General features: G+C 42.1%; 1 protein-coding gene across 9 annotated transcripts in view; it reads left to right on the top strand.

The window, feature by feature from the left end:
- Nucleotides 1-12,097, top strand: part of mast2 (microtubule associated serine/threonine kinase 2) — a 464,628-nt gene that overhangs the window by 74,349 nt on the left and 378,182 nt on the right. For 8 of the 9 annotated variants that reach the window (XM_059647961.1, XM_059647949.1, XM_059647956.1 and 5 more), the window contains one exon: nucleotides 4,847-4,977. The exons of the other annotated variant lie outside the window; for it this stretch is intronic. In XM_059647961.1, coding sequence (XP_059503944.1) covers nucleotides 4,847-4,977 — 131 coding nt within the window. The remainder of the gene's footprint in view (nucleotides 1-4,846; nucleotides 4,978-12,097) is intronic. 9 annotated transcript variants of the gene reach the window in all.

Genomic DNA, 12,097 nt, shown 5'->3' with positions numbered 1-12,097 from the left:
CAGTGCTGTGATTTGTGTTTCTCTATTTAGCTTTAAGTAATATTGTCAATAGTAATAGGTATTTTTAATCATCCATTCAGGGATGTTATGTTACACCTCTGGAGCGTGTGGGGACTTGAACCTTTACAGTACGATAACGCACTTAACATTCCAGAATCAATCTTAAAATTGTGATTCCACTCAGACTCGAAAGTTAATTGCAAATTCTATCGACTTTGAAAAAAGCATGTGGTGCAAAAAGTTTGGAATGTACTGTCATTTGGGGCATCATTGTCTAGATGGGGAGATAATGGCATAGTGGTATTGTCGTTAGATGATTAATACAGTAACTCAGTTAATGTGCTGGGACCCAGTTTCAAATCGTGCCATGGCAGAAGGTAGAATTTGAATTCAATGACAAGCATCTGGAATTAAGAATCTACTGACTAATATGATGAGACAGGGTAAATGCAGGGTGGATGTTCCCAATGGTGGGTGTGCCCAGAATCAGGGGTCACAGTCTGAGACTTTGGGGTAGACCATTTCGGATGGAGATGAGGAGATGTTTCTTCACCCAAAGAGTGGTGAGCCTGTGGAATTCAGTATCACAGGAAGTAGTTGATGCCAAGATATTGAATGTCTTCAAGAGGGGGCTAGATATAGCACTTGGGGTGAATGGGATCAAAGGCTAGGGGGAGAAAGCAGGATCAAGCTATTGAGTTGAATGATCAGCCACATTCATTATGAAAGGTGGAGCAGGCTCTGAGGGGTGAATGGCTTCCTCCTGCTTCTGTGTTTCTATGACCAGGAAACCATTGACGATTGTCAGAAAAACCCATCTGGTACACTAATGTCCTTCAGCGAAGTAAATCTGCCATCCTCACCTGGTCTGGCCTACACGTGTGTCTTGAGCCACAGAACATAGTTGACTGTCAGCTGCCTCTGAAATGGGTCTAGGAAGCCACTCAGTTGTATCAATCAATGCAATGAAATCTTAACAAAGAAATCAACCTAGGCAGCAGAAAAGACGACGGCAGCAACAGCCCTGTTGACCCTGCAGAGTCCACCTGAGTAACATCTGGGGGCTAGTGCAAAAAGCTGTCTCAGACTAGTCAAGCAACAGCCTGACATTGTCATTACTCAGGAAATCATAGCTTTGATATGACGCAGCAGAGGTGGCGGCACTTCCATAAAAGTTAAAGTTTTAATTGGAGTAAGACAAATTTTAATTGTGTGAGACAAGAACTTCCACCAGTTGATTGGAGTAGACTGCATTAAAGAGATGACTGACAAGTGAGAGGCTTTCAAAAGTGTGATAATGAGAGTTCAGAGGCATGATGCTTCTGTTAGAGTGAAAGGTAAGGCTGATAAGTTTAGGGAATAAGGGATGAATAAAAATGATGAGTTCTAGTAAAGGATAAAAATGATATTAGATACAGACAACTGGGATCAAATGAATCTCTTGAAGAGTATGAAGAGTGTAGAGGCAGTCTGAAGAGGGAAATCAAGAAGGCAAAGAGGGGATGTGAGATAGCATTGACACGTAAGGTTAAGGAAAATCCAAATAGATTTTACAAGTACAACTTAAGGGCAAAAGAGCAACTAGAGAGAGGAGGGCGCCTTAAGGGCAAAAGAGCAACTAGAGAGAGGAGGGCGCCTTAAGGGCAAAAGAGCAACTAGAGAGAGAGTAGGGCCCCTTAAGGATCATCAAAGTCACCTTTGTGTTGAATCTCAGGAGATGGGAGAGATATTAAATGAATATTTCATGTTAGTTTTCACTGGAGAAAGAAATGGAGGCGAGAGAACATGGGGAAATAAATATTGATGTTTTGAAAACAGTTCACATTACAGGAGACTAAGTGCTGGAGGTTTTAGAAAACAGGAACGTGGATAAATTTCTGGGTCCCGAGCAAATGTATCCCAGAACATTGTGGGACAGTAGGAAGGACATTTTCAGACCCCTAACACAGCAGCATGGTGACACAGTGGTCAGCATGGCAGCCTCATAGCGCCAGGGACCGGGTTCGATTCCAGCCTTGGGCAACTGTCTGTGTGGAGTTTGCACATAGTCATTGTGTCTGCGTGGGTTTCCTCTGGGTGCTCTGGTTTCCTCCCACAGTCCAAAAATGTGCAGACTAGGTGGATTGGCCATCCTAAATTGCCTTTAGTGTTCAGGGAGGTGTAGATTAGGTGGGTTATTGGGGAATGAGTCTGGGTGGAATTCTCCAAGGGTCGGTGTGGACTTGTTGGGCCGAAGGGCCTGTTTCCACACCATAAGGATTCTGTGATTCTATAACTACAGATGTAGTGCTTGAGGACTGGAGGCTGGCTAATGTTGTGCTTTTTTTGAAGAAAGGCTGTAAGGAGAAGACTGGGTACCGTAGACCAGTGAATCTGTCATTGATGGTGGGTGATTTGTTGGAAGTGATCTGAAGGATAGGATTTGCATGCATTTGAAGAGGCAAGGAATGATTAGGGACAGTCGGCATGGTTTTGTGAGAGGATTTGTGTCTCATAAACTTGATTTGATTGAGAATATAGAAGTACTAACTTATGTTAGTAAGTTTGTGATGATACTGTGGCATAGCAGAGAGTGAAGAAGGTTTTCTAAGATTATAAAGGGATCTTGATCAAATGGGTCAATGCGCTGAAATATGGCAGATGGAGTTCAAGCTGGATAAATGTGAGGTGGGTGGCGCAGTGGCTCAGTGGTTAGCACTGCAGCCTCACAGCACCAGGGACCCAGGTTCAATTCCAGCCTCTGGCAACTGTTTGTGCGGAGTTTGCACGTTCTCCTCGTGTCTGCGTGGGTTTTCTCCGGGTACTCCGGTTTCCTCCCACAGTCCAAAGATGTGCAGGTTAGGTGGATTGGCCATGCTAAATTGCTCGTAGTGTTCAGGAGTGTGTGGGTTATAGGGGGATGGGTCTGGGTCTGGGTCTGGGTCTGGGTCTGGGTGAGATGTTTCAAGGGGCGGTGTGGACTTGTTGGGCCGAAGGGCCTGTTTCCACACTGTAGGGAATCTAATCTAAATTGCATATCAGTACAACAAACAAGGGTAGGGCGTATACGATTAATGATGGGTCTTTGGGTAGTGTTGTGGAATAGAGGGACCTCGGGATGCAGGTAAATAAAGATTATGTCACATATAGACAGAATGGTTAAAAGGGCGGTTGGCACACTTGCCTTCATTGTTCAGCTGTTTGAGTATAGGAGTTGGAACATTGTTGAGGTTGTATAGGACATTTGTGAGGCCTCTTCTGGAATATTGGGCCCACTTCTGGTTGCCCAGTTTTAGGAAAGATATTATGAAGCTGGAGAGGATTCTGAAGAAATTGAATTATAAATAAAATGCTGGATAGGCTGGAACACCCTTCACTGGGTTGCAGGAAGTTGAGGGGTGACCTTTATAGAGGTTTATAAAATCATGAGGGGCAGAGATAAGGTGAATAACAAAAGTCTTTTTACTAATGTGGGGGAGTTCATAACTATGGGGCATATTTTTAAGCTAAGAGGAGAAAGATTTAAAAAGGACATGAGGGGCAACGTGTTTACAGAATGGCTTGTGTGTGGAATGAACTGCCAGAGGAAATGGTGGATGTGGATACAATTACAACATTTAAAAGACATTTGGATAAATACATGATTATCAAAGGTTTGGAGGGATATGGGCCAAATGCAGACAGGTGGAAATAGTTTAGTTTGGGAACATGGTCGGAGTGTACCATTCTGATGAAAGGATCTATTTCCATGCTATATGACTGCTCTGGAGAATAAGTTCCGGTATTGCTTGACTATATATCTTATAAAAGGAAAGACAGCTTTCATTCTATGTGAACATATGAATTAGGAACAGAAGTTGACCCATTGAGCCTGCTCTGTCACTCAATGAGGTCGCAGCAGATCTGATTGTAACCTTAACTCCACTTTAATTCCCACCTACCTCCTGTCACCCTCAACTTTTCACCCTTTTGCTTACCATGAACCTAACCATCTCTGCTGTGTTTTCACCACCTTTTGAAGAAGTATTCCCAAGATGCTCAACCCTCAGAGACAAAATAAATTATTTTAATTTCTGTCTTAAATGTGCAGCCCTTCCTTGTTTAAGACTGTGAATCCCTAATTCTAGCATCTACCATAAGACAAAATATCCTCTCCACATCCCTCCTATCAAGTGCCCTCAGAATTCAGGATTTAATATGTTTCAATCAAGTTGGCTGTTAGTCGTCTAAACTTCACTGCACACAAACCCACCGTGTCCAACAATTCCTTATGAGATAACCTGTCCATTCGAGTGTTCATCTAATAAGCCTCCTCTGAACTGCTTCCAGCATATTTGCATCCTTCCTTAAATAAGGAGACCAATACTGTACACAGTAGTCCATTTATGGTCCTGTATAACTGATGTATAGCAATTGTAAAATGTCCAGAAGTGTAAATTTTATGGCTTGTTTTTTACGACAGACATTTTGTACATTTTTACACCTCTGGGTTCTTACTATCTGCTGGCATACCTTGACATAGTGGTTCAGGCAAGAAAGCAAAGTGATCAGTTCAGTAGCAACTTGCTCATAGACACAAATTAAGCCTTCATCCATGCCACAGCTATATGCCAGATCAGTCATGATTTTATTGAAAGACAAGGCACCCTCCAGGGGCCAAATGGCCTACTCCTTCCATTTATTACTCTCTTTTATTCTTGAGATATGTATGAGATGAGGGTTTTGCATCGGAAAGACAGGAAGCTAGACCCAGTGTGAGCAGTAAGTTTGAATGTATTTGAAATTTGAATTTATCAATGCACAGAATGCAACATGGTCTTTCTTAGATTTGTAATTCTCTGAACTAAGTTTCTATTCTCTAAACCAGGTAAACACTTGCTGCCTCTTTCAAGTAGCAGTGGACCATTGACTTGCCAGTTGTCTGGAGAATCCTCCAACTTGGTACGAATGAGGAATCAAAATTTAGGACAATCAGCTCCATCCCTCACTGCTGGCATGGTAAGTCCAGATTAATTGACAGTCACGTTGAAAAATGATTCCATTGCTAAAGTTGTGCAGTTGGTGTGTTTCATTTTTTTCTTGTAGATAGAACAAAAAGAACTTCAATTTAACTATTTAGTGATTAATGGTGATAGGCACATTAAAAGTTTATTTAAAGTTTTTGAGAAGATTTGTAGCTCTGGATGTGAATGAGGTTGAAGACTTGCTCTCTGAACTGGTGTGTTTGGTTGCACACGTTTTGTCACCCTGCTCGGTAACATCGTTGGTGCACCTCCGGTGAAGCGTTGGTGTTCTGTCCTGCTTGTTATTTACGTGCCTCAGTTTTCTGGGGCGGATGGCATTACTTCCATTTCTGTCTTTTGTGGTTTGTATGTCATGTCCACTTCAATGTGTTTTTTGATGGAGTTCCGGTTGGTATGCCAGGCCTCTAGGAATTCCCTGGCATGCCTCTGTGGGCTTGTGCTATTATGGATGTGTTATCCCAGTCGAATTTATGTCCTTCTTTGTTGATGTATATTGAGACAAATGAAAATTGGTTGTGTTTCTTGGTGGCTAGTTGGTATTCGTGTATCATTATTGTCAGTTTTCTTCCAGTTTGACCTACGTAATGCTTCTCACAGTCTGCGTAGTATTTTGTATATTACGTTAGTTTTAATGGTTATGGATATGGAATCCTTTACATTCGTCAGTAGCTGATGCAGGGTGGTTGTTGGTTGTGGGATATCCTAATACCTAGGGGTCCGAGTAGTCTTGTGGTCATCCCTAATATGCCCCTGATGGTAGGGTGACTGGTGCGTCTGGCCATGTTGTGTCGTCTTGTTGTGGTCTGTCGCAGAGGTAATGGCAGATTGTGCTTTTTCGGTATCCATTCCTTTTAAAACTGCATATAAGTGCTCCTGATCTGCTTTGTGCAATTCCAGATTGCTGCAGTGCGTTTTGGCTCATTTGAATAATGTCTTACTGCACCTCCATTCATGGGCGTTGGGGTGGTTGCTGAAGTAAGTATCTGGTCCATGTGTGTGGTCTTTCTGTGTATCGATCTAACCCAAGAGACAATTGCAACACTGCTGGATGAATCAAGAAGGCAGGCACCCCAACAGCATCCTCAAGGACAGCACCCTGAAACTGCTGGATGGCACAGGATGGGCACTTCAGAGTTTAGAATTGCCCTGCTATACCTGTATGAATTAGGTAGTAAAACTTAGCGCTTAAAAGAAGACTCACCAGCTACCTACTTCTCAACAGCTAATGTCAATTCAATATAGGGTAGTTGACTTAAATGTTTTCCTCAGTGCTTATTACAGGGCTTCCCAAAGTGAGGTTTGGCACCCCAAGTGAAGTTATGAGCTGAAAGTTTGGAGCCATGGGCCCTCAGGTAGCACTGGTCACTCGGGAGTTCTGACTGAGTTGGAACAGCTGTTACTCCCTTTAATAGGCTTTTACTCTGTCAGTTCTTACTGAAGGGTCAAAACAATTGCTAAGCCTCAAAATGAAATTACAATGGAAAATAGCTTGGGAAGCCCTCCTTTCTTTGACTAAGGAGTTAGGTGTGGAGCTAACAACTTACATTTGAGGAAAGGGAAACAGCAACAGTACTCACCAGCTCAGTTTCTCACAGCTGCTCTGTGATGTAGCACTTTGTGTATCTTTCCCTCGGCTTTTCCAACTTGAGCGCCAGAACCTGCTACTGCCTCCATTCACATCTGGGCTCTTCTCTGATTCTCAATAAATTATTCTCTGTAATTTTTCACCATTTCCAGCATAGTGCCACCACCAGACATGTCTCCACCTCCTCTTTACTTCAAGAGGATTCTTGCCTTTGCTTTTATCCAATCCACAATTTCCATTTCCACTCTGTCCTCATGGTACCTCATTATGCATGAACAAGTGTTGCACCACCTGCCATTTTAAGCTCTCCCTTTCCACTATCTTGTGCCTTGCACACTCCTTCCAATTTTGATTCATTGTGCTTCTTTCAGTTTAGTGTGCTATACATAGTGCTCATGTTGCAATCATCTTAGAGTGGGGAGCAGAAGTGTCTGAAGTGAAACCTTTGTGGAACACATCCTGTTCAGTTTGCAAGTATAACCTTGAATTTCTGATTTTCAGCAAAGCTCTGAGTAAGCTTGAGAAATGGTGCTTCCTTGTTGAATTATTTACTTCGCAGTTTTTCAGACTCTATGTTGTGTTCAACAATTCCAGGCTGACATCTTTGTTTCCATGTTTTTATGATACAACTCTTGGATGATTATGTTTTCCATTTCTTCCTCTTATGGACACAGCTTTTGTTCCTTCACTTGTTCCATTACCATGTTCTTTTGCCTTCCATCATTATCACTTTAATGATTTCATTTCTCCTACCTTGCTCCTAATTATAAAGACCACTTGTTTTCCTCTTTCCCACTGGTGTGAAATTGCTAAATCTCCAAACTTTTTCCAGTTTTCAGGAAAAGTCATCAACCTGGAATGTTAAACTTGGAGAGGGGGATAGAGTTAATGTTAAGTTACATGAATATTCCTTAGGAGTTAAGCACTTACAATTGTCTGGCTCTTTCCAGGGTCTCGGGAATCAGAGAGTGGGCTTTGCATTCAGTATTTCTAAAATATGAAGGTTTATGTGGATTTTTAAAACTATCCTGTGATTCTCTGATGTTGGTTCCTACATGTGATTCAGATTTTATTGCAGCTTGCCATTTCGTAACTCGGAATTGACTGTATTGATCTGCTACCATGATTGTAAAGTGCTGTGGTATTCAGGAGCATTTATATTTCACCTTCTATGTTGCACTGCACAAAAGCCATAACAATAACAATTTGACATTAATCCTTGAAAGGGGATATCAGGTCAGATGATCAAAAGGTTAGTGAATTAGATTTTCAGTACCTTCTTACAGGAGAAAAAAGAAATAGAACATAGAACATTACAGCCAGTACAGGCCCTTCCGCCCTCGATGTTGTGCCGACCTGTCATACCGATCTCAGGCCCATCTAACCTACACTATTCCATGTACGTCCATATGCTTATCCAATGATGACTTAAATGTACCTAAAGTTGGTGAATCTACTACCGTTGCAGGCAAAGTGTTCCATTGCCTTACTACTCTCTGAGTAAAGAAACTACCTCTGACATCTGTCCTATATCTTTCACCCCTCAATTTAAAGCTATGCCCCCTTGTGCTCGCCGTCACCATCCTAGGAAAAAGGCTCTCCCTATCCATCCTATCTAACCCTCTGATTATTTTATATGTTTCAATTAAGTCACCTCTCAACCTTGTTCTCTCTAACGAAAACAGTCTCAAGTCCCTCAGCCTTTCCTCGTAAGACCTTCCCTCCATACCAGGCAACATCCTAGTAAATCTCTTCTGCACCCTTTCCAAAGCTTGCATATCCTTCTTATAATGCGGTGACCAGAACTGTACGCAATACTCCAAGTGCGGCCGCACCAGAGTTTTGTACAGCTTCAGCATAACCTCTTGGTTCTGGAACTTGATCCCTCTATTAATAAAAGCTAAAACACTGTATGCCTTCTTAACTGAAACTGTATGCCTGCTTAACATCTGTTACGTCGGTTAGAGGGATGCCTCCACCAATTCCCACACTGGCAGAGATAACCGAGAAGGACACTTCTTTCTCGTTTCTCCCCTCACCTCAGGTGTGGTGACGCTCAGGTTAAACCACTACCAGATGTTATGTCCCTCTCCCTCTCTCCCTACCCAGCCGCCATCTCTCTTGCTTGTTCTCTTGTGCTCTCTCATTCTCTCTCTAATGAGAGAGCAACCCTATGGTTCACTGAGACCATCGTGATTTCAAAGGAGAAATAGAGGTAGAGAGGTGAAGAAGTTTTTTATAGGTGGGGTGGAATTTCAGGACACGTCCATCTGTATCTGCTTCAGCAAATTAAGGCTTTCGTATGGAGTTAGGAGAAATATCCAAAAGAACATCTCCAATTCTGTTCAGCAGTTGGTCATGTCTCCACGAAACATTTAAAGTTGTGGAATCATTCCAGTGAGAAGGAGGTTATTTGACCAATTGAGTCTGAGCCAGTTCTCCAAAATCCAGTTGGTCTTGCAATAACTCAAGTCCAACTGGAAATAAACATTGTTTATTGTTGAACACCAAAATAGAGCCACTACTCATGGTGTACAAAGGCTATTCTCAGCCCAGCATGGACAGTTCTGAAGACCTATCCCTGGTGTGCTTTTTATATAGTGTAAACATTTTTTATATAACTTATTTTTCTAATCAACCTGTTCACCTTGGAAGCAGGTGAGTCTTGAACCTGGGCCCCTTGGTTCAGGAATAGGGATACTATCACTGCGCCATGAGAGCGCCCCTGGCCTGCTTTATAATGGGCTCAGAAAATGAGTTCCAGTTGGGCAGGTCATTGCCTGTTACCAAGGGAACTCGTATTCAGCAAGCTTTATGAGCAAATTATCAAGTGATTTCCCCGTGGGGCTTGTAACAATTATCATAATCCCTGTCCACCCATACTAAAAGGACAGGCTGTTGTGTCAAATTGTGACATGTTTATTATAATTAAAGTTATTGAGAAATAACTCAACTGTAATCTAGCACATTGCAACTTCTGGCAAAAGATAGTAAGAACTGCAAATGCTGGAGTCAGAGATAAGACAGTGTGGAGCTGGAGGAACACAGCACGCCAGGCAGCATCAGGGGAGCAGGGAAGTTGCCTTTTCGGGCTGGGACCCTTCTTCAGAAATGGAGGAGGGGAAGGGAGCTCAAATAAATAAATGGATTATGAGGTGTTGCTCCTCCAGTTTGTGGGTAGTGTCATTGTGACACTGGAGGTGGCCCAGGATGGACGTGTCACCCAGGATGGTCATGTCACCCAGGGAGAGAGAGGGTGAGTTAAAATGATTCATGACTGGAAGGTATTGTCGTTTGGCGCGTACAGAGCGCAGATTCTCTACAAAATGGTTGCCGAGCTTCCGCTTGGTCTCAATGATGTAGAGGACACCATATTATGTGCAGTAGACCAAGCTGGTGGATGTGCAGGTGAACCCCTGTCTCCTATGGAAGGTTTGTCTTGTGCCTTGAATGGAGGTGAGGGGGGAGGTGTCGGGGCAGGTGTAGCACTTGCTGCGGTTGCGAGGAAAAGTGCTGGGGGTGATGGGGCTAGTGGGGAGTGTGGAGCAGATAAGGGAGTTGCAGGGAGAGTGATCCCTATGTCAAGCAGATAAGGGTGGGGAGGAAAATATCTCTCTGGTTGTGGGGTTAGCAAGGTGCCTTTGAAAAATCTCCAAGGTGGCACAATGACCTCAAATTAGATGACAGCATGACTGATGAACCACATGACCTTGGTGACTCTTGGAGGTTTATGTATATGTGCAGAATTTTGAGGGAAATTTTTGTTTTACTTGTAAAGAACATTATGTCTAAAAAGGAATCAAGTGCCACCTTGTGGTTATACAGTGTTGGACAGGAAGTTAGGGAATCGTTAATTTGTCCAAAGGGTGATTTCTATTTCTTCACTATAAACTATGTCATTATGTTCTTTTTAGACAGATTTTCACAACATTTCACCAGGCACCTGTCATAATGTGACAACTATGACCTGGTACCCCCTCTGTAGATTTGCCAAGTGGATAAATGCTACTAAACCCATTCTTAACTGAGCAAATCGATATAAAGTGAGTAAGTGTTAATTAATCAAAACAGCAACTGATGAATTCTCCCATATTTTAATTAAAGGTTATTTTAATGCCGGTTAGCATGTTTTTAAAGTTTTATTATGATCATTTGCTTTGAATTGGAGGCAAATGGTTAATACACAATATTGTAAACAAATAATTTGTGTCTACTTGTATAGATCTGTGAAATATGAAATTTGTCAAAATGTAATGTTCTGTGCCCTAGAACTTTAAACATTGTTTTTAAACATTTTTAGGGGGGGAGACAACATGTATATAACGCGCTATCAGGTCAATTTGGTCTCGTTTTCATAAAATAAAATGAGAGGAATTAATGAACCGAGTACAAAGCAGAGTATCTCAAGGAAAATAGGGAACTGAAATGCTGTTTTTTAAGAAAGCATTGGCAATGTTCAGTTCTGTTCAAGTGATCTGTTCGTGAGTGGCAAGCTATGGGTTAGCACCTTGCATAAAAGTCAAGTTCCTAATTTGTAATGAATGGGTATAGAGGTCAACATTTTGAAGCAGTTGAAATCCATATTCTACCATTGTCTTAATCACAAAGTTGTTAGATTGGAGACTGTTCCTGCCAAATGTGCCTTTAAAACAAGCCAAACGCTTTTTATTAAATTTTTGTTTATAAATAAATAATAACCTCTACGGAGCTAGACATTAATTATGTATAGAATTAATCAAAAACAAAAGCCATGCGTACAGATTTCATTCCTTTTTCTCATAATACAGAAAAGCATACTACTCCGTAGCCGAGTGTGTGCTACTTAGCAGCAGAGTGTGTACCGAATGTGTAAAGGAATCCAATAAAATCACCCTGTTATTCATCGTCCGAATCAAACAACATGTTGCAATGTTTTTTTAAATGTCATTATCAGCATCTTCACCTTTAAATCATAGAACAGTGCAGCACAGGAATGGACTATTGGCCCACAGTGTTGTGCTGAACATGACGCTAAATGAAACTAATCCCTTCTGCCCACACTTGGTCCATAGCCCTCCATTCCTTGCATATTCATGTGCTTATCTAAAAGTCCCATAAATGCCTTTATTGTATTTCTTCCAATCACCATTCCTGGCAGCAGTGTTCCAGACTTCTGGTACTCTGTGTAAAAAACCTTGCTCCTCATATCTCCTTTGAACTTTACCCCTCTCATCTTTAGTGCATGCCGCCCAATACTAGACATTTCAATTCTGAGAAAAAGATTCTGACCATCAACCCTATCATGCATCTCACAATTTTGTAGGCATCTATCGAGTCTCCCCTCAACCTCCGCCACTCCAGAGAAATCAGCCCGAGATTTTGTAGCTTCTCCTTATAGCTTATACCCCCTAATCCAGGGAACATCCTGGTAAACCTCTTCTGCATCCTCTCCAAAGCCTCCACATCCTCCCTGCAATGTGGCGACCAGAATTGAATGCAGTACTCTAAGTGTGGCTTAGCCAAAGTCTTA

The sequence above is a fragment of the Stegostoma tigrinum genome, chromosome 8, assembly GCF_030684315.1.
Source record: "Stegostoma tigrinum isolate sSteTig4 chromosome 8, sSteTig4.hap1, whole genome shotgun sequence".
NCBI classification, from domain to species: domain Eukaryota; kingdom Metazoa; phylum Chordata; class Chondrichthyes; order Orectolobiformes; family Stegostomatidae; genus Stegostoma; species Stegostoma tigrinum.
The sequence above is the reverse complement of the archived record's forward strand: the minus strand, read 5'-3'. Positions and strand labels throughout refer to the sequence as shown.